At 40.7% G+C, this 23,593-nt stretch overlaps 1 protein-coding gene across 5 annotated transcripts in view; it reads right to left on the reverse strand.

Annotated features, from left to right (window-relative positions):
* Nucleotides 1–23,593, reverse strand: part of HTT (huntingtin) — a 217,061-nt gene that overhangs the window by 24,918 nt on the left and 168,550 nt on the right. For 4 of the 5 annotated variants that reach the window (XM_034772451.1, XM_034772453.1, XM_034772454.1 and 1 more), the window contains 8 exons: nucleotides 18,826–18,926; nucleotides 16,713–16,867; nucleotides 16,115–16,254; nucleotides 15,816–15,898; nucleotides 9,719–9,849; nucleotides 9,399–9,528; nucleotides 4,469–4,624; nucleotides 2,985–3,175 (listed from right to left, as the gene is read on the reverse strand). In XM_034772451.1, the coding sequence (XP_034628342.1) occupies nucleotides 2,985–3,175; nucleotides 4,469–4,624; nucleotides 9,399–9,528; nucleotides 9,719–9,849; nucleotides 15,816–15,898; nucleotides 16,115–16,254; nucleotides 16,713–16,867; nucleotides 18,826–18,926 (1,087 nt within the window). Of the gene's footprint in view, nucleotides 1–2,984; nucleotides 3,176–4,468; nucleotides 4,625–9,398; nucleotides 9,529–9,718; nucleotides 9,850–15,815; nucleotides 15,899–16,114; nucleotides 16,255–16,712; nucleotides 16,868–18,825; nucleotides 18,927–23,593 lie in introns of those variants that run through there. The other variant, XR_004645949.1, reaches the window with a different exon arrangement.

Below are 23,593 nucleotides of genomic sequence, written 5' to 3' on the forward strand. Positions count from 1 at the left end.
CCCCCCCCCCCCCCAGAGTCCCGAAAAGGAGGGGTGGCAGGCTCCGTTGAAACAACCAGTCCACTACTGCGGACCGCTCTAGGAGCAGGAGCCTGTCATTCCTCGAGTTTAGAAGCGTCCTTTCCATCACTACTCCCACTCCCCACCACAGTCTGCGTCCCAGTTTCAACCCTTTACCGCGAAATCCTTAATAAAGAAAACGATGTTAATGAACCAAGTTTCATTTATTTTATTTTTAAAGGTGTGTTGGAAGGGGGGGGGGGAGAAGGGGGTTGGTAACTGGAGAGGATAGTCAACATTAACTGGGTAAAGAAACGGGGGCAGGTTCAGCTTCTGTTTGAAAAAACGTAATAGTCACAGGTTACCCTGGTCACTCTGGAACCTAGCTTTCAAAGCTTCCCAAATGCACAGCACGTCCTGCTGGGCTCTTCTAATCGCCTGGGTGTCTGGTTGGGCGTAATCAGCAGCCAGGCGATTTGCCTCAACCTCCCACCCCGCCATAAACATCTCCCCTTTGCTCTCACAGAGATTGTGGAGCACACAGCAAGCTGCAATAACAATGGGGATATTGGTTTTGCTGAGATCAGAGCGAGTCAGTAAGCTTCTCCATCTCCCCTTCAGATGTCCAAAAGCACATTCCACCACCATTCTGCATTTGCTTAGCCGGTAGTTGAAGAGTTCTTTTTCACTGTCCAGGGCGCCTGTATAGGGCTTCATGAGCCAGGGCATTAGCGGGTAGGCTGGGTCCCCGAGGATCACTATAGGCATCTCCACATCCCCAACAGTTATTTTGTGGTCCGGGAAGTAAATACCTTCCTGCAGCCGTCTAAACAGACCAGAGCTCCTGAAAACGCGAGCGTCATGAAAGTTGCCTGGCCATCCGACGTTGGTGTTGGTAAAATGTCCCCTATGGTCCACCAGCGCTTGCAGCACCATTGAAAAGTAGCCCTTTCGGTTAATGTACTGGCTGCCATGGTGGTCCGGTTCCAGGATAGGGATGAGAGTTCCATCTATAGCGCCACCGCAGTTTGGGAATCCCATCGCAGCAAAGCCATCTATGATCACCTGCACGTTTCCCAGGGTCACTATCTTTGAGAGCAGTAGCTCAACAATTGTGTTGGCTACTTGCATCACAGCAACCCCCACGGTAGATTTTCCCACTCCAAATTGATTTGCGACTGACCGGTAGCTGTCTGGCGTTGCAAGCTTCCAGAGGGCTATGGCCACTCGCTTCTGGACAGTCAGGGCTGCTCGCATCCGGGTGTCCTTGCGCTTCAGGGCAGGGGACAGCAACACTCAGGAAAGTTCCAGGAAAGTTCTCTTACGCATCCGAAAGTTTCACAGCCACTGTGATTCATCCCAGACCTGCAGCACTATGCGGTCCCAGCAGTCCGTGCTTGTTTCCCGGGCCCAGAATCATGACCCATTGCCACCATGATGTCCACGGCACGGGGTCCCATGGTTTGTGAGAGATCTGTGCCCTTCTCAGACTTAATGTCCTCACTGTGCTGCCGTAGCCTCCTCGCCCGATTTCTCAGCATCTGCCTCTGAAAAAGGTGGATGATAAGGCGCGAGGTGTTGACAACGGCCATCACTGCAGCGATGATCGACCCAGAATTCCAATGGGCAGCAGGGACTGCGGGAACTGTGGGATAGCTGCCCACAGTGCACCGCTTCCAATGTTGATGCTTGCTCCATTAGTGTGGACTCACAAAGTCGAATTACTGTCCTTAATGTGGATACATACGTTCGACTTTGTAATATCGGTTCCACAAATTCGCTTTAAGTAAAATCGAACTGCTCTCGTAGTGTAGACATCCTTTGTATGGGGCTTAAAATCCCTTCAAATCTTGCACTGGTCCCCGACGTGAGCCTCACCCAAGCACTTCAGGGTCACTCAGGGACATAGTCTTGTTGCAAGAGGCACAAAGCTTGAAGCCCGGTGACTGAGGTATGCCTAGATGAAACTCTGCTAACTAACCAAGATACACAAACTATACCAACTGACTAAAAACTATGCCAACTATATACAATAATTAGAGGAAACAAAGTTCACTGAGAATGCTTGTCAAAGCAAGAGGAACAGTTCCAGCAACCATCACAGGCAGTAAGAAGGAACTGAGGGGGCACAGAGTCAGCTGGGCCCTTTATACCAGTGCTATGAGCACCCCAGAGGACGCTCGAGCCGCCCTGATGGGTACCACTGAGGGAAACTTTTCTGGCGATTGTGCTCAGAGCCAGCACACACCTACAGTGGAATGTACAAGCACTTGAAGAAAGTTTAAACCCTTTATGACAGTGGTTTTCAATCTTTTTACATTTGTGGATCCTTAAAAAATTTCAGATGGAGGTGCAGGCCCCCTTGGAAATCTTAGAGATACTCTGTGGACCCCCAGGGGTCTGCGGACCACAGGTTGAAAACCACTGCTTTTTTAAATTAAAACAAGGGAAGATTTTGTAATATACTCTACTGAACTATCAAACACTTATTTTTCTCTCTTCCTTCAAGCACGTCACTTCTGCAAATCAAAGCTGAAGATAGTGGGAAGGGACACTAGTATGTATCAACTACTATTATGATTTCTGATCAATGGATAGAAACCTTTAGTTTCCAGTCTGAGAGCCTGTTTAATTTCAAAATGGCTAGGGGACAAGAAAACAATGTACATATAAAAATAAAAATTGACTATTCACCTCAATTTTGAAACCAACTATCTTTTTGAGGTTCAAACCTGAAATGTAAAAGCTTTTTGCTCATGAGTATGCACTCTATTTTCAATTGGAATCAGAAGCAAAAATAGTAACACCGCAAGAAATGTAATTAGCATATTCTCAACCTGAAGTCTCCTCAGAATCTTCTCAAAAAGCTTGTTTTACAGGATAAAGAGATTTGGATAAACCAGGATACTTCTAGATGCTTATTCCACAGTTCAAATTGTTCTTTGCATTAGAACACTGCAAAATTTCAAATACAGAACACTTACTGGGCTATCCCTCTCAGATTGGAAAGCAAATACTCGCTGATAATTGGAATGAGCTGCTTTGCTGTTTCGTCAAGCAGGTCACACTCAAGGATGTAAAGAATTCCATGCAGAGCTCCAATCCGACTCGGCATATGCGTGCTGCGTAGTGTTGATTCCAACAGACGGCTTACTGGCTCGGCTACAGCTTTATCCTAATGCACATAAACAAAACCATGCACTAAAAGCATTACTGGACCAATGCACCATTCTGATGATTCATTACAACTGGAAAAATGTTGGTTGAACTAAAGAATAGAAGATGTACCATGAATCAGAGGTTTATACAAAACAAGTACAAGTAACCTCTTGCATATCAAAGGACATTAAATTTCATGCAGTTACCCCTGTATTGATCCCAATTACTTTTGTTTACCTACAGCATATCTTCCAGGAAGGCATCCGTTCTTGATTTGAAGACATCAAGAGATGGAGAATCCACCATTTTCCTTGGTTGTTTGTTCCAGTTTTTTTCCACCTTCAGTGCTAAATTTTTTTGCCTATTTCCAATTTGAATATGTCCAGCTTCACTTTCCAAACATCTTGTTGTGCCTTTTTCCACTACATTAAAGAGCCCTTTGGTACCCAGTCTCTTCTCCCCATGAAAGTACTTCCATACAGTAATCCAGTCACTTCTCAATTTTCTTTATGTTAAGCTACACAGTTTGAGTTCTTTAAATCTCTCACTGCAAGACTTATTCTCCAGCCCCTGAATAATTTTTGTGGCTCTTTTCTATACCCTCCCTAATTTTTCAACATCATTTTTAAAATAGGGACACTAGAATTGGACACAGAATTCCAAAGTCAGTCCCACCAATGCCATATACAGAGTCAAAATCACATCCCTACTTCTCTGTTCATACATCTAAGGATCACATTAGTTCTATTTGCCACAGCATTGCTCTGGGAGCTCACGTTGACTTGCTTGTCCACCACAATCCCTAGATCTTTCCTAAAGTAATGGCTTTCCAGCATACATCCCCAATTCTATACAAATAGCTTGCATTCCTCATTCCTAGAAGTATAACTTTGCATTTGGCTGTATTTAAACTAATTTTGTTTGAATGGGCCCAGCTTATCAAGTGATCCAAATCACTCCGTAAGACTGCCCTGTCCTCATCTTTATTTACTACTCTGCCATTTAAGGGCCTCCCCTCTGGAATTCATTCCCCAGAACACTCCAAACCACAAATATAGCAGTCTTCAGGACACAATTAAAGACACTGGGTCTAGCTTTGATTATGTTAATCTAATTATTAAAAAATGGATGGATGAGAGTAATTAAAAATGTATTAAAAATATGAAGCTGCCACCATGAGAGGTGCTCCCTAAAACCTCTTAAATATGCCAATTCTTTGTGGTGGAAGTGCGGCAATTCCAGCATCAAATAGACCAAAATGACAATACATTCACAGACTTGCCACAACTTTTAAGTGACAATTTCTTACCATTCCAAGAACAGCAGCTGCTTTACATGTGGCTGGTACCAAATATTGAATGAGAATTTCATCTTCTGATGGATGCACCTTCCGCAATTCTGTCAATGTGGTGTACATCATCTCAAATTGATTCCTCTCTGTAAACAAGTCAGACACTGCCAGAAGCTGTGAACATGATAAAAATGGAGTAGAAAAATCTGTAATTATCAAGTCACAAACATTAGACTGTCCCCACTTAATGTAACTGCCAGCAAAAAAATAATTCAACTCCTTTTATTGTAACATGGACTGTAAAAAGTTTTAATTTGAAAGCTACAAGTAAAATCAGATATAGCCTAATCAGACACTGGTTTAAAAAGGAACAGTCAAACTTTAAAAAGACAAAGAACCCAAAATGGTAGAAAGACATTTACACACATTTTAAAATAAAACATTTAAAGCCAGTTCTTCTTACATACCTTCTGAAAGCAGAGTTTAGGATTCTATATCTCTTAAATAAGAGTAACACAAAACATTGGAAAATGCTCTCTGCTTTCTTTTAGGAATTATGGCTGAATTGCTCACTATCTTATTCAATGTGTTAACTATCTCAGTGTTGAATATGTATAGGGGTGGTGCCCCAAACATATCCTTCAACGCTCTATTCTACCACCCAGGTATTTTTACTATCACATACCCATGATCAAGAGTCAAAAAAAAAAAGGGTGGGGTGGTGAGGTGAGAAGACTTACCTGTATAGTAACTTGGATTTGAGATGTGTTCTCAATATGTATTCCATGTCTGAGGCACTTGTGACCCAGGCCAAGATTGGAATCAGTAGTGCCCATTGGACCATGCCTGTGCCTTTCATGCCCTTAAGTCCCCTCGCTTGAGAGCATAAAGTGGGCGGAGTGACCAACCAACCCTCAGTTCCTTCACCAATATGGAATTCCAGTGTTGTTAGACCTTGCAATAGCTGGGAAAGGAGGGTGGGTTGTGGGCTACATATAGATAATATTTCTGGAAGAGCTCCAGTCACTGTACAAATTAAGTAACTTCCCTTTCTTCAAGTGCTTGACTATATGTAGTCCTCATCTGGTGATTCACAAGCAGTAGACAAAATAACAGAGAAGGGTGCTTGGATTCTAACTAAAATAATGATTGCAGCACAGCTTTACCAAATCAAGCACCAGATAGAGATGCCTCGGCCATGGAATAAAGCTTAATAAAGGTATGTATCATCTTCCAACTAGCTGTTGTACATCTCTCAGTTATGGGATTTTCTGAAACAAATTCCAGAGGCTGCTTATGTTCTTGTGCCATACAACGTGCTAATCTGCCCTGGAGGTCCATATGTAGAGCAGGTTCTCTCTACAGCCACCAACAATCTGCCCTGGAGGTCCATATGTAGAGCAGGTTCTCTCTACAGCCACCAACAACACAGCTTCCATGTCATGAGACATAGAGATGCCAGGTCTGAAGGAAGTATTCTGCCCTTGTCCTGGCTGATTAAGTCCCGAGGGAAAGAAAGAAAGAGTTATTGGGGGATTATATGGACAACCTCGTGAGCTCTACACCACCTGTCCAGGCAAGAGCTAAAAGAGTGATTAATCCCAAGTCCTGCTTGATCTTTCTCATTACTCATGGGATCAGATGGATGGATAGGCAGGCATAATATAGGCCTCAAATCCACGGAATCAGAAAAGCACCTGATTGTGAACTGGGACTCGGCCCTCAGTGGAGCAGAAATTTTTGCACTTCTTGTTCTTGACTGCAAACAAATCTGTGCAAGAAAAATCCCACTGGTCAAACACTGACCCAATGTCAGAGTCCTTCACAAACCACTTGTGGTTCTGACAGAAATATCTGCTAGCAAGTTCTGAAGACATGGCAAGTGGATTATCAAAACCATTATTTGGTGTTGGATATGCCTTTCCACAGGATAATGGCTTTCTTGCATAGACAAATGAATCTGGCCCTTATCTGCTTATTTACATAAAATATGGCAGTTATATTGTCTGTCTTTATTTGGATGCTTTGTCCCCTAATGTGGCTGAGAAAAGCCATACAAGCAAGACACACTGCGCTGTATTCCAGAACACTTATATGTAACAGTCTTCTCTTTAGACCACCAACCCAGTGCTCTGAGATAGCTAGGATGGGGAGCTTATCTAGGCATCGAAACATCAGTCACTTTACACTTCACAGGAAGTGATGGGTAGAAAGCAACACCCTTGCATACTTGATGTGGTCCTTGTACCACAATAGTTCTCAAATTTTTGTACTGGTGACCCCTTTCACATAGCAAACCTCTGAGTGCGACCCCCACTTATAAATTAAAAACTGGAGACTGACAACTCACGACCCCAAATGTAATAACCTCGCGACCCCCTGAGGGGTCCCAACCCCCAGTTTGAGACCCCTGTTCTACCAGTTTAACAACCTCAAGACTTGGGGATTTGAATCTTTATGTCTCTATTGTGAAGGTGTGGGCTGTAAGAGGACTACAACCATTCCTCTGACAACATAGATGGAGTCTGGCGATTGCCGTCACAAATGTGCATAAGACCACATGTCCTACCACAGACACATCCTTACAGTTCTTTGAGGATTTTCTTGATGGTTGATCAATTAGTAGAGACATGTCCAATTTGGCTCAAGATAGACAGACTACACCACAGCAAAGGTGTATCAGGGCTCTGATAAATTATATTTTCTGAGCAGGAGTTAAGGAGGATTAGGCCTCGTTTATATTGAGCCATAAACCTGTAGAATATACTCAACCACATAAGGAGACAATATGCTGAATCCTGTCCATGACTTGCTAGGGAGAAGTTCCTTGAACCAGCCAGTCGTTGAGGTACATTAAATGAGCTGCTACTGCAACCAAACATTTCACAAAAGTTCTTGGGGCTTTTGACAAACCGAAAGACACACTTTGTACTGAACGTGTGTGTTGCTGACCACAAAAATGTAGAGATTTCCTATGTGCTGGATGGATGGAAACATGCATCCTGGAGTTTAAGAGCTGCAAATCAGTCTGGAGGATCCAAGGTGATTATTATTGAAGACAGGGTCACAATCCAGAACTTGAATTGGCAAATGAATGTGCTTAGATTTTTAGGTCTAGGATGGGGCAGCCTCTTGATTTTTGAGGGGACTAGAAAATAATGGAAATAAAAGCCCTTTCTTACAAACTGAGGAGGAACTTTCTCATATTGCTCCTAATTTCAGGAGGGATTGTGCCTCACAATATGATAGACTCTTATAAGAAGGAGTTCCAGAAAAGGGATGGTGAAGGCATGTGGATGGTAGGAAATTCTTGAATGGAGTAACTTTTTTCTTATTATCTCCAGCACCCATTGGCCTATGGGAATATTGTTTCAAGCTTTTTGAAAACTAAATAAATGGTTCCCAAAAAGGGTGGGGAAAGGGTAAGGATCTCCTAAGACTGACTGACAGCTCTCGAAGTGGCAGTCAAATTAACTGCTTCAAGGAAGGTAACAGTATCATGGCAATGGTGAAAACATAATAAACTCAATTGGGAGGATAGGCAGACCTGTGATAGGAATATAGTTATGATGGATGGTGTTAATGGGTACCAATAGCCAGCTTTGATCTATAGACAACTGGAAAGGTGCTTGAGGCTGGGGCTGTGCTAAAGAGATGGCAGGGCTTCTTCATGAGTCTCCCATATCCCCCAAAAATCAACAGGGCTCTGGCCACTGATGCCTTGATCAATTCCAAAATGTCAGGGAATGGTCTGTTGCAGCATTCAAAAGTTATGTTACATACATACACAGAAATCCCATCAAGTTGAGTGTAAACATGATGGCCGCCCTCTTGGCCAACAGACCAGGGATCTCTAGAACTAAAAGCGTGAGGTGCTACTGCTTGAGCTACAAGCCACAGGTTCTGTAAACTGGGGTTGTAACAATTCATATGCTCTGTTGACCAGCATAGAAGTGGAGTGTAACACACTCAGCAGTGGGTTACATAAGGCCTTTGCAAAATCTTAGCCAAATAACTAACAGAAGAACAGGGATCGCAAGTGCAAGAGACCAGACACCACTAACTTTGCTCAATCTTACATCCATGGGCGGTGAGAAGGAATTGAGGATCTATTGGTCACTCCACACCCCTTATTCTCTCACGTTGGGGGGACGGGGGGGCTCAAGGGCATGATAGAGGTAGGTGCAGCCTAACAGACAGTGCTAGTCAAAAGACTTCAATTAAGTTCATGGGGCAAATGTGCACCAGACATGGAGTACATACAGACAAGCACTCAAAAAATAACTTCGCTTTCCTTAACCTTTTGGCTTACAAAACCAACAACAAAAGTAAAATAAGCAGTTCTGGGGTCCAAATGAAGGTTACTGTTTAGCAACACTATGACCCCAGACTTCCAAAAATGCACAATACATTATTTTTGCACCAAGAGTGCCCCATCCTAACATTTTCTAAGTCTATGAATAATTGCCTTTCAATTTATATTATCTTAAAAGTTTCAGTGGCAATCACTCCCCAGTTCTCCAGCCCTCAAGAATCCTAGATTTCATCAGATGCTTCAATAATAATCTTAGTGCCCACTTACATCATTTGTTCCTCTGCTTTTATATTTTCTCCCTCATTATATTACAGGGTAAACACAGAATCCTGAACTCTAGTCTTAGTAGGTAGGCAAGTAAAAAAAATTTATTTTCAAGTATTCTTTTATAACATATTTATTTGTAACTCAAGTTTACACATATTCTACTATTAATGAGTGCTTAAAACAGCTTAATAAATTTTAATCAAAAGCTTTCCCATTGAACTTTAAGTTATCATTACGGATGAAGGATGCCAACAGAAATCCGTTTTTCTGTATATTAGGAAAAGCTACTTTATAAACTCTCTGTAAACTCAAACATACCATGAAAGTGCACTCAATTAAGGCACAGAATTTATTTTTTAGACTTACTGATCGCACCACTTCACTAATCAGAATGACTGGTGTTCTCTTGCTAGGATTTGATGGCAATATCCATTGACTGTACAGTTCAAGCAAGAACTGAGAACAAGAATGTATATCAACCCCAGCCCGGTGTTTCCTGCAACGTACAATGAACAAAGATTACAATCACTATATTATTGTTTCTTTTCTAATTATTTGAAAAGCAATCCTTACACAGCATCCATTTTATAAAAGGCAACATATGATTCTCTTTTAATGACTTCAAAACACAAGAACTGAAGTCTGTTCAAGTGGCAAACAAAAAAAAAAACAACAACACAAGTGACCTGGAGTTAATAGGAGAGGTTGGTGGTGAAGAAGGAGCAGGCATATCGTTCTCATCTTCTTCATCTTCATCCCACTCCTCTTCTCTCAATGGAGTGATGTTATTTCCTAGCCACACGGAGTGTATAGAAACCTTAAATATCAGAAAACATTAACTTGAAAAATATTTAGCTTTTTCATAATCAAATTAGAAGTAGCTAGAACAAAAAAAAGCCATAACAAATTTTTCTATTTAAAAGAGGAGCAAAAATACTCTACAGTATATAAAGATATGTTTATAAAAGCTTTATACCATTATTTTTATAGTACTTTATGTTGCATATGTGTTGTGCTTATATGGCAGCAATAAGATTATGCTGTGCTCCCTATCACTTCACTGAAAATACTAAACTTGTTTCTAAAAATGTATCGCATATTGAGTTTACAGGCACAACAGTAAGTTTTACAGGCATCAATCATATCACTACACTTACAGTACATTAGCACAGTCCCATTAAGCTATAACCAACTGTATCTTGTCTGGGAACCAGGGGCGGCTCTAGCTTTTTTGCCGCACCAAGCATGGCAGGCAGGCTGCCTTCGGCGGCTTGCCTGCAGGAGGTCCCCAGTCCCACGGATTCGGCAGCATGCCTGCGGGAGGTCCGCCAGTCCCGCGGCTTTGGCGTACCTGCCTCCGAACTGCTGCCGAATTCGCAGGACTGGCGGACCTCCCGCAGGCAAGCCGCCGAAGGCTGCCTGACTGCCGCCCTCGCAGGGACTGGCAGGGCGCCCCCGTGGCTTGCCGCCCCAGGCACTGGATTGGAGCGCAGGTGCCTGGAGCCGCCTCTGCTGGAACCAATATATGTAGGAGCAAGTCCCAACCCTGAATTCTCTAGCCAAAAACCCTTTAAAAAAAAGTTTCCTTTATGTACATTCTAGTGTCAAACTAGAAACAATTCAGAAAATGCTACTACTGTGACATTAAAGAGGACATGGGAAGGTTAGTGACTGCTGGTTCTATTGCCATTTGCAAAAGTTTCGAAACTTAACTGTAGGAGCTAATCGCAACTCCTATGCTAATTTCAGAAAAATGCTGGTTAGGAAAGAGAATTGGAAGGTCAGAGTTTGAATAATCATGTTTAAAACAGCCAAGGCTCAAGTAATATGCAGTATTAAAGGACTTCTACTATGAGATATATGCAGTGACATTGCTGCCTTCCCTTAGTTGTGTCTGGAGGATTGAAAAAAAATAGATCAGCACGAAACCCTGATATCATTCCACAGGGTTTTGTGGAAACATTTGAATATGTGTGAGTCCCATCCAGTTCACATAAATGGATTTTGCACCCTAATTTTTGGGGCTAAATAAATCCCAAACTCAAAGTGCCAGTTAGCTGAAATGGCCTCACTGTAGATAATGTTGGGTTGAAACTATGAAAAAAAAAATCAGACAAAACTGAAATCAATCTAGCTAATGATCATGAAAGTTGGGACAAGTTGGCTGAAAGGTTTATGAATCTTCGAAAAACTGATGAAAATGTTGGGCTTATAATGAAGTCCAGAACCAGCCACATTTTCTTTTGTTGCAGGTTTCACTATGATAGTTTCACACAACTCTAGAAAAACACCACTTAATATAAAAGATTTTGAGTGCTCTCCTAAATTTTATATGTTATATCATTCCTGGTCATGTACAGGTTAATATTACAATTCTTATGTTTAACTTCTGACTGAAAATATTTTGCTTTAAATGTGACTTTTTTTAAATCTGGATCCAGAATTTGCCATCTTCTGCTCATCTAGTACTGTAATTTCCTAACATTTCAAATATTCCATTGTGAAACTGAAGTTGAAGCAAATGCAATCTACACTCAAACAATTATCCCTAGCAGTTTTGCTGCTTTCCATTGTGCTGTCAGTTTGCAGCATTGGGCAGAAAAATTAAGTATACACGATTTTCAGAATTGCAAGTGTGTGTGGGGGAAGGGGAGGGGGGAGAATCTCAGTCAGATTGAGTGCGCATTACATTTCCATTACGCATTTTTAAAACCTTTCATGCTCTACTGTTCTTTGAAAACTAAGCAAGAAAAGTAAACTCTTTAAAAACTGATGTTTTGGAGCATCTTTCAATATACTTCCCAGGGTAACTATAAGAACGTCAATAGTAATTTTGTTCAAAAAAACATCACTGGGATTGTTCATTGTTTCTGAAAAAAATGGGCCTATTTCATTTGGGTGCCTAGATATGGTTTTAGAAGCCTAAATTTAGGCACTCATTGGAAATATTGGCTTCAGGTGTTAAATATTTACAGCACTGCTTATTTACACTTCTGTAAAGCATCACATTCATATCTGGCATACAATAAAAATGTTTGCAGCAGCTTGCTCAATGGCAAGTCAAAATGATATTTTTCTGCGTACAGTAAGCTGAGACCAGTTTCCAAAAACAAGTTGTGCCCTTGCTTATCTTATCACTGATAAGTTTATGAAATCAAAAATTAGATGAAATTTTGTTGTTGTTGCTGCATAAGCAGAGTACAATATAGCTTGAGGATTCGGATACATTGGTTCTGCAATGCAGACTGCAGTAAAAACTTGTGTTTGCAAGTAATCTGAGAAACCATGTCTTGATCCCCACAGAGCAGCTCCAATTTTTCTAATTTAAGTTCAAAGCATCATTTCTTATGATAACTTCTCTACCTAAATGTAGTTGCGCCATGATTCTGAATTTTAGAGCAAAATATAATACATTTTTAAAATATATTTAAGTGCTCTAAAGGAAGAGAGGGAGACTAAGGAGTTAAAAATTTTACATGGATCACAATTAGAGAGGGGATTTCTGGTCTCAACCTAGACTACAAGACATGATTTTACTCCGATTATCTATATACAAAGTTGCTTTAATCAGGGAATGAAGTTATTTCTATGAATTCTAACTTGAAAACAAAATTTCTACACCAATAGTCTAGCTAAACCTGCTTCATCTTTCTTAAGTGTATGTTTACATTCTTCCACCCCTTCCCAAAATTTCTAAAATTATTCACAAAAAAATACAGATTTGCTTCCTCAATTTAAAAATAAAGTAGGCTTAAAATGTTGCATTCTTGTTTGCTCTATATCATGCAAGCAGCAGCTGCAATGATGATGTGTACACTAGAACGTCCATCCAGGAAATTTAACTGTACTGAGGTTATGATCTTAGTTAAATTAGCTGGCATTATATAAAGCTAGACAGGACCACACACATACATGCTTAGAAAGGTTTCCCTTAATCTAAACTTTTTAATATTTATAAATACTTTATATATATATTATACACACAGTACCCACATATAGCATTATACTCACAACAATCAAGGTTATTTATGTCATGTTTCCACTGTGAACTCTGTTTTCAGGGGCTCGCAAATTGGAAATAAAATTCAATCCAGGCCGCAAAAGTGGTACAAGATCTCAGCCCGCAAGCTAAATAGCAAAATTTTTTGTCTGGGCTTCTGATTTAGAGCAAAGAGGCATAGGTGAGTGAGGAAATGAATAAAGAATGTGAAAAAAATCCATTTGGACATTTTAATTTTTACAAACGTAAAAAATAATTCTCTTCAATGATTAATCTCTAGATAAGGATTAAATGTTTTTGTTGAGAAAGAAAAATAAGACTAGTATTAAGTTATTTTAAAAATGATGTTACTCATCATGAGCAACAAATTCTAATTGCAAGAATATTCACAAATGTACATGGTGCATTTTGGCAGGGTCATATTTTAGACTGCAACTTAAACTTAATTTCACAGCTGCATATTAGTCTAATGATGGAGTCACTTCAATTAAAAAGATTGAAAGGAAATTCAACACACAAAAACCCTACTCCAGAAGATCATTTATTTCAATGTGTGAAGCTAAATTGTCTATATTTGAAAAACTGCATCTCTGGTACGGTCGAAAACACCAGAAGTTTGTACAATGTGTTTATACAATGCAGAATATTGTAATGCTCAACTTTGTCAACAAAATGACTTGAAACATGTCAAAGGCATGTCATTAAGGAATGAGCCAATGACATATTTGAAGATTTTAAAAATGAAATTAAACTGGAATTCAAGAAAAAAAATCAGAAAAGTTAACTTGTGAATAAACTTATTTTTCACTCAATAGCGCGCACACACAAAAAAGCTTTCCTGGCAAAATAAACTCACCTTTGGGCAGTATATTTTTGGACGTAAGTGTGACAGATAATACAGTATTTTTCAGCAGTATCCTTGATACACCTTATTGAATTAAATTTATACATCTTTGCGGTCCCTTATTTTAAATGAATGATTTATGTATTATCATGGGCCAGGAATGTATGTAACATCTGGAGTGGGGAGATCTGACAGATGTGAGACCTGGTGGTACAAAGGACTATGTTGCATAACGTGCCAGATAATAATGGACTTTTGGAACAAAAAGTGTTAAGTGGTTTTCATGGAAAATATCTAGGGGAGGTGAATGCAAATTCCTGGTTATGCAAAACCCAGCCAGGGCTGCCCAGAGGGGAGGGGCAAGTGGGGCAATTTGCCCCAGGCCCCGGGCCCCGCAGGGGCCCCCCACGAGAGTTTTTCGGGGCCCCTGGAGCGGGGTCCTTCACTCGCTCCGGGGCCTCCGGAAAACTCTCGCGGGGCCCGGGCCCCAGGAACTTCTTCCGCTCCGGATCTTCGGTGGCAATTCGGCGTCGGGGGATCCTTCCGCTCTGGGACCCACCGCCAAAGTGCCCTGAAGACCCACGGCGGGGAATCCTTCCGCCCCGGGACCCGCCACCGAAGTGCCAGGTCTTCGGCAGCGGGGGCCCTCTGCCGCCGAAGAGCCCAGGCCCCCTGAATCCTCTGGGCGGCCCTGAACCTAGCCACACCCTACTACTTGCTGATCACTTGTTACATGAGGCCGAGATCAGATGACCAAGCAGCGTCAAGGAAAGACTGAACTATTCATGGTAGTTCTTATTCTGAATCTGAGACAGTTATGAACTTATAACGATGGGGTGAACCCAGTTGTGGGTTTTGAATGACTGACTTCTATGAGAGCCTAAGGGCTGAGAGCCTCTTGTAAGCTTTTTAGAATGCATGCAGGTTCTTTTTTGTTCTTAATGTTCTTTATAATGGTTTCACCTTAAGTATAAAATGTGGTTGCATAGAAAGAGCTGTGTGATAACTTGTAACTACAGAAATTATGCTGTTAGTAGCGTCTGGAGAGAAAGCAAAGCGCAGACACTGGCCACAATGGAGGCAGGGAACTGTGCAGCCTGGAAAAACCCTGGTCAGGAGGGCGGGACATGTGGGTCTTCCCAAGAGAGGTAATGGCTGTGGAGCTATGAGACTAGAGTGGGTGTCCTCAAGGGACCATGGAGGTGGAATACAGGTGCAGTTGCCCTGAACAGTGACAGTAAGTACCTAAAAATGGTAGTTTGTAATGGAAGTTCCTTCTCAGTCAGAACTTTTGCACTGCTAGTCTTACAATAAAAATGTTGGAATTGTTGTCATATTATAGCTGTAATGATTTTCTTGTAGGAAATACAAATGCCTTGCTAATGGGCAGTAATAGGACATCCAGCAAGTTAAAATGTTCCCAACTAATAAAGGGGGAAGCAAGGGTCCTAGAGACAGACAACATAAATCTGATATTTTCCATAATCTTACTTGGAAATACTAACTTGGGCAATTTAGATCTTTTAACAGTGATAGTAATGTTATTTAAATTAAGTATTTGAAATTAAGAAGAAGTTTTTGCTAATGCATTTCTGCCTTTTTAAAATGGAATACTATTTTTCCAAAAGGAGTTTAAATTTAGTCAGGGAATGAAATATTTAAATTATGAATTTAAACATCAGAATTATTGATAAGGCATTATACTTGGTGCTAACAAGTATTTAATGAATCCTGGTGGAGGACTTGTGCTCCCTAGCTAGGAAATTTATTTACAACTCAAAAAAACCTCACTTGTTTTGTTTTCAGTCAGGATTTAAGATTGGCCTTAGTTTACTAAATCTAAATTGGATGTTAAGCAATGCTTCTTAAACTAGATTTTTGAGAATAAAGACAAAAAAGTTTTAAAAAGTTTGGGCTTGATGTATTAACTTGAACAAACCTGTCCTAGTTTATAGCCCATGTTTCCCATTTCTCGCTCAGTATTGATCTGCAGTAAAAGCTTTTCATGGCTGATAAGACCACCTAAAATAAAAAGACAAAGGACTTTTTAAACAAATGCCCAATAAACCTGAAAACTACTTTTTTTCTACATTATTTGTTCAGAATAGTGTATATGGTAATTCCTGTAAATGTTTTTCTATCACATATAAGAAAAGTTACTTTTTTCAGCAAGCAGCCATCATTTCATTCACTGCAGGACTGAAGAATTATTGGTATAAATGACCATTGCGCACACACCTGTGGTAGCAGGAGAAAGTGATGGAACAGGGTCCCATGCTTGATAAAAATGGTGAGTGGCAATATTATCCCTCTTAGATATCATTGCTTGGATTTCTTGTTCCACAATTCCTCTGATAACACTTAACTTCCTCCCAAACCTGAAAGCGCAGAAGAAAGCACATTAATGGTTTAAGATGTTTTTTCCAGCATTTGCCTGTAAAATTAAGTATGAAAATTACTAGTTTACTATTCTAGCTGCATATTCACTTAGTTGTTTTTCAACAAGTTTGAAATTTTGCCTGAGCTTAAGGTTTACTGTGATATTAGGGTTCCTTCCATATTTAGCTTAGAAAAACATGAAGAGCTTTCATTGGACAACTGCTCTGCCAACAAAAGAGATGTAGCTATCGTTAAAAGTAAATGTACTCATAGTGTAGTGTTTCATTTTGGGGTTTACAAAATATAACGTGTGTACGTATATATACAAACATATACATCTATATTTTACACCACATGTCTATATTAGTGCTGTTAATAGAATAAGCTATCTTGTGCATGACTCTGCATCAAGCTATCAATATACTTTCATCTGCTTTCAGAACAGGTGAAATAATACCTTGTATCCAGAACTTTTAAAGCTTTATTGCGGGGCTGCTGTTCCAAGCAGCTGATTGCTGGATTGCCTGCAACTGGTATTGTCATTGCACTCAGCACCAAGGAGGTTATGGCTTGTACTGCAAGAACATTAATTTGGGTCCTCTCTGTGTCTTCCTGTAAAGTGAACATACAATTTTCCATTTTCACATAGAGTAAGTTCCACCAAAACCAATGTAATGTATCGCTTGATGCTACAGATGCTCTCTCAATAGTCCAATGGAATGCAACATCCCAAAGACTCTGGCAATGTTTCTGGTGAGAGTGTACATTTCTTCCTGATCAGAACTCTGGCCACCACATCAATCTCCTGATCTATGTTGTAGTTTGTATGAGGCCTCATACTCTTTGGGAACTAAATATAATTATAAGGATTTAACCTACAATCTTGTGATAGATATTTTTTAATATTTCCAGAACCATCCACTTACTTTCATGTTGTGTCTAAGTTCAGATGGATCTATTCCCAAGTTTTTGTGATCACTTTTTAGATACTGATTAAGTTGCAACAATATAATTCATCATAACCAAATGATATACATTTATACTCGAGTCAATAACTACTGTGACAAATATGACAATTTCCTGCGATATCCTTGTCAAACCTTATTGAATTATGTGAAATCTTACTGTATTAAGTTTATATATCACTGTGGGCCAAGGATTGTATGCAATTTCGTGGAGGAGGAGACCACAGCCCTCCAGGATTTAAGAACAGAGTGTGTGTGTGTGTGTGTGTGGGGGGGGGGGGGGGGGGGGGGGGGGAGTCTTTCTGATCCTGCAAATGGAAGGACCTTCTGGCCAAAGGGAGGGCCCCAATCCTTAGGGAAGGGTTGGAAGGACTGACAGCAACCAGAACCCTTGTTGGAGGTTGGGGAAGAGGGGTGATCTCTGGTAAGCTTATTAGCTAGCAATTGTATAAGGTTCTTTTATTGTTTTTAACATTTCCTCTGTAATGCTTTCACCTTAAGAAAACTGTTAAGACATTAACAATTTTTCCAATTTTTGCTGTATTCAGCAATCTTTTCCATGCTATACATTTATCTTAGATACTCATTTCTTCAATTTAAAAAAAATATGACTCCCACTGCCATAGTATCAGAGCATCCCCAATCTTTAATGTATTTACCGTCTGAAGTAGGTAAACATGCCCCCATTTTATAGATGGGAACTGATGCACAGAGAGACCACATGACTTGCCCGAGATCACGAAGGAAGTCTGTGGTGGGCAGCAAATTGAACCTAGATCACCCAGAGTCCCAGGCTAGTGACCTAGCCACTGGCCCGTCCTTTCTCCCCATTCTGCCTATACCAACCTTTCCTAATTCATTCATATTTATTCTTTTTATTTTACATTTATTTTCCAATAAGTTGTTTGCATTGCAGCACTTTGTAAATGTTCAATTTCAATAACCTTGTCTGTTAAATATGCTGCAGTAAAACATATTTAAAGATCTTACTGATACAGTACTTTCAAGCTGCCTGCAAGTGCAGGGAGATGGACCACATAGCGGGTTTCTCCATCTATGACATCTATGGGTTAGTTCAGGATACAACAGCAACAGTGACTGGGCTACATTACACATCCTGCTCACTTTGTGATCTAAATCTTACAACAAACAGTATTGTAACAAGCTACTTTTTAACACTAAAACTGGAATAGAAAATATCATGTGTAATCTGACCAAATTATTGTTGCTGTTGGAACCTTAATTAGTTCATTTCCTGAGTTTGATTATAAAGATGCAGCTTTTTTCTGATGCAATAATAGGTTTCTTGTAATCTTTTGGCAATTTCTGCCTGTGCTTAATAAAATTAAGCACCTGTATTATCACAATTAGGGTCTGAAGTGTATTTCTTTCATTTATCTGTAACTCAAAAATGGTTGAATTTTTTCTCAGAGACTTTCCAAAACCATTCACCTACAGGCAGAGACTTTAGCCCAGAAGATAAATGTTAATTATAAAAGAAGTCATCTTGCAGTATTACAGTAGGCAAGGGTCTGCCTAACAGAGTTAAATTACCAATAAGGAAAAGCATTTATACTACATAAACATATCACTGAATGGCTTTACCTCTTGTTGATTTTCTTCTTGGTCCATTACAATTGGTTGAGTTACAAGCACACCAAGGAGAGTAGCCCAGGTCTCTTCAAACTGGGTACGGCTAGTCCACCCTATGAACGTATTCAAAGGTATAAGGCTATTTACTACTTCAATGCAACTATAAACTAGCTTTTATTACAAATGTGAAACAGCATTTTAAAATGTAATTTCCACAGAAATAATTTCACACTGGTTCCGTTCCAATTTAAGTCATTTTTATAACTTTTGTAACCTAAGTTTCTCCAATTCTACTTTAAAAAATGTCCATCTCTTACCTAAACTGGATTCTGAACATGCGTACGTAAATGATCCTATTCTGATTTGTTTTTCAGACACAATTCTAGTTTTGATTTTATAGTTTAAAAGTAATAAAACCTCAATGAACAAAAATTTGAGAACAGGGTTTTCATAATAAATACTACACTCCAAAAGCATCCAAAATTACCCATTTTTGCAGGGTAGAAATGTGTAGAAGGTCCCAAATGACCCTAAAAAATATATAGCTCTCAGTGGAAGCACATTCCCAGAAGTAGAGGTTTTTTTAAAAAAACACAATTCAAATAATGCAAAGGTTTCCCAAATAGATCCCTGACTACTAAAGTTTACATATAAAATAAATAAAATATGAGAACATTCTTCCAACTCAGCGTACAGAGTGATCAAACAGGATACAGACTTAAATCATAAATTAGTCAAATATATCTTCTTCTGTGATGTGTTATCAAAACAATGGTCTTTTGTAAGTACACAGAGAGAATTCTATGTTGCAGCCTTGCAAATCTCATTTGGTGGGAAAGACCCATCCATTTTACTTATTGTCTCCATTGCTCTTTTTAATGAGCCTTGTATGATATTATCTGATTAAAATATGACTATGTAGATCACTGTAGCTACCACTGCTATATAATTTCAACACATCTTGTACAAAGTATGTCAAGAAAGGTGTCTATGGAAAGGTTATGATTTGCTGAATGCGATTATGCTATTTGTATGCATGTATCATTTTTGTATCTGAAGTTATGAATGTTAACTATGTATTTGCATTTCAAATGTTTGTTCCTGTGATAACACCCACAAGGTATTTAGGCTGCACATCTTGAAGGGACTATTCAAGTTAAATGGCCCATCAAGGAACACTTAACTCACAATGGACCACAGAAGACGCCCAGCCACACCTGATGGACTTTCATTTGAACATTCTAACTGGAGTATAGCAGCAACCATTACCCTGACTAACCAAGCATGCATGGACATGCGACTCCAAACACCATCTTGTTACCTGTAATTTTCCACAAACTAGAACAATAGGTTTTCCCTTCAGTTGGCAGAAGCTATAAAAGGCCCTGGAAACAGCTTCTTTCCTGCTCAAACCTCTGGACTATAGGCTTATACTAATGGGAGCATTCTAACCAAAGGACTGAGGACCTTCCAATGATTTGGAAGCAACCAGAGACCTAACAAGCCCGCAGTTTATTCCATCACTGCTACAAGTCTGATCCAAGAACTTTGCAATTATTGTATGTATTGGATTCCTTTAACCAATTTTAACTCTGACCTTTCTTTCTTTTTATAAATAAAACTTTAGATTTTAGATACTAAAGGATTGGCAACAGTGTGATTCTTGGGTAAGATCTGAGTTATATATTGACCTGGGCCTTTGGGATCAGAATAACCCTTTTGTTTGATGAAATTGGTTTTAAATAACCGTTCATCATTAAGTCTAATGTCTGGTTGCTGAATCCAGGACTGGAATACCTAAGGAGGCTTCACTTCTGACTTCTTGTTAGCCAGTGTGGTGAGACAGAAGTTTACTTTTTTTGCTGGGTTGGTGTATCTCATGGAAGAATAACCACTAGTTTTGGGGTGGGTCTGTCCTTTTTCCCAGCAGCTTGTCCTGACTTTGGTATTCTCAGTCGTGACCCATGAAGACATGTTGATATATCCACAAAGTTTGAAGTGGCACAGCCTGACAATGTCAGTGCCAAACATAAGAAACAACTTGATGGCACTGTGACAGTTATGCTAATTTTACTGCAATAACCTGGATAAAACCTTTTTGAATTAAGTTTAAGTATCTTAGGGGCTCATTGTATTAAAAATGCAAATGTTATGTATTATTGTGGGATTCTAAGTAACGAGTCTAGGGAGGAGACCTGACTAATGTAAACCCCGGGAACGGTTATGAGCTTCAAAGGAATATTTGAAATAATTTGAACTTTTCAAGTTAAGTGGGTTTCCTAGGAAATACCTGGGGAGGGAAGAGAGGGTTACTCCCCTTGTGCAGTAACTGAGGTTCTTCAAGATGTGTGTCCGAGTGGGTGCTCCACTGTAGGTGACGGTGTGTCCCGGCACCGCTGATCAGAGATTTTTGGTAGCACTGTCTGGTCGGGGTGAATGTGTGCAGTAGTCGCCTTGTGGTGCCATTAGTGCTCACGCATCCTAGCCCCCTCTGTTCGTTCTCTACCGTAACGCTCCTATTTAGAACTCCAGAATAGAGGGGAGGAGGGTGGTAGTGGAGCACCCACAGGGGGACACATCTCGAAGAACCTCAGTCACTGCACAAGATGAGTAACCCTCTCTTCTTCGAGTGCTGTCCCTGTGGGTGCTCCACTGTAGGGGACTGTAGAACAGTACCCCATTATGGCCGGTTGGGTTCCGGAGTAGGTTGGATAGTCGACGATAGTACCGTAAGACCTAGTATTGCATCTGCCTCAGAATCTTTTGTGATTGCATAGTGGTTTGTGAACGTGTGTACTGAGACCCAGGTTGCAGCCTGGCATATTTCTTTGATTGGTACATTATATAGAAATGCTGTTGAGGTAGAAATGGCTTTCGTTGAATAGGCCCTAAGCCTCTGGGTAATGGGGGTTCTATCTTCTGTTGTTGGTAACATTTGTTAGCAATTTGAAATCCATTTAGACAATCTCTGTTTTGAGATGGCTGTGCCTTTTGATCATTCCGTGGTGGATATGAAGAGTCTTGATGTCTTACGGAAATGTTTTGTTCAATCTAGGTAGAGTGCTAGTGCTCATCTAACGTCTAGTGTGTTTAGCACAGATTCCTGAGTAGACCTATGTGGTTTAGGATAGAGTGCAGGGAGATGTATAGGTTGATTGATGTGAAATGATGAAGTTACCTTAGGTGTGGTCTCAAAGTCACTTTGTCTTTAAAGAAATCAGTGTAAGGCGGATGGGCCATAAGGGCCCCGAACTCGTCCACTCTGCGTGCTGATATGATCGCTACGAGGAATGCTACCTTCATTGATAAATGCAGTAGCAAGCAGGTAGCCAGGGGTTCGAATGGGGCTTTGGTGAGGCTCTTAAGTACGAAGTTTAGATCCCATGCTGGTGTTGGTTTGAGGACTACAAAGTACATGTTTTGAATTCCTAAAGGAATCGTTTGGTGTTTGGATGCCTGAAGGCTATAAATCCTTCCATCTTGTGGTGAAATGAGGATACGGCTGCAATTCTTGGAATTGTTTTGGATCATTTATCACCGTGGTTGAAGGGGGCATGACTGCCTCATCTGGTGATGAAGAGAAGTTGTGTTCTGGTGGCAGTTCTTGTGTATCGTCCAACTCTTCTATAGTTTCCTCAGGTGCCTCCGATGGTTCTGTGGCTGTCTCTGTAGGTGGTCATATTTGCTTCCTTTGAGGGATGTGTCCCCCTTGCATTTGTGCTCTGTACACCACCCATGGATTCCAGTGTGCCTATTGCATTGGGAATGGTAAGGGTGGGCACATTCATGGGTTGGTCAACTATGGTGGCATGTCTCTGCACAGGTGTGGTTTAGTATTTGTAAGTGATGGTTGAGGTTTGGCACTGGAGGCGGGAGGAGTGACCTGAGTAGAATACTCCCTCCTCCATATCTTCTTCCTCCTCACTACAGAAGATCTTGGTTTATCGGTGTCAACGGTACTGGGGAGTCATCAGTGCCAAGTATAGGAGCCCCTGGTGTTGATGTTATTGGTCTGATTAGGGCTGGGGTCATTGGCACTGTATATATCTGTATGGGCACTTGCTTCGGTACCAACCTCTTGTGTGTCGCTTTAGTTGGTGCCGATGTGGCTGGTCTCGTCTTTATTGATAACTGCTCCAATGGAATCTGTACTTGGGGGTTACATCACTGGTTTAGGTATCATCGGCACCGGGTAGTTCCTTAGGGTTGACAGTGCTGTGGAGGAGGCGGCAGTCTTATGCCTTCCACTCGACTCCTTCTCTTTATCATTCGTGCTCGCGGTGCGGCCAGTGCCCGATGTGCCCAGAGCGTCGAGCGTGCTACCCCTGCTGGCCATCAGCTGGAAACAGTTCTCTTTAACAGCTCTTTCTGCAAGGGTGAGGCATCCCTTTCCCTTGATTTTCTGGAGGTTAGGGTGCTTTCCCTGTCCAGGGAGGAGGTTCCTGGAGAGTCTTCTCTCTGGTTCTTATTACTGTCCAAAGGAGGAGTAAGGGATTTTTCCATCAAAATAATTTTTAGTCTCAGATCCTGGTCTCTCCTCACTTTGGCTTTGAGATTGCTGCAGTGTGTGCATTTCTGAAGGACGTGTATCTCTCCTAAGCAACGAACGCACTGTGAGTGTCTGTCTGAGATGGGCATCGCTTCCTTAAACGAGTGTCCATCTGAGACAGGCATCTTTTGAATCCAGGCGAGTCTGGCATTATTTTACTAATTTTTTTGTCTAACTATTTATAAAGAACAACAGGGGAGATGATCTCTTCGCATTTTTTGGGGGAGATAA

Source organism: Trachemys scripta, chromosome 5 (genome assembly GCF_013100865.1).
Source record: "Trachemys scripta elegans isolate TJP31775 chromosome 5, CAS_Tse_1.0, whole genome shotgun sequence".
Lineage (NCBI taxonomy): Eukaryota > Metazoa > Chordata > Testudines > Emydidae > Trachemys > Trachemys scripta.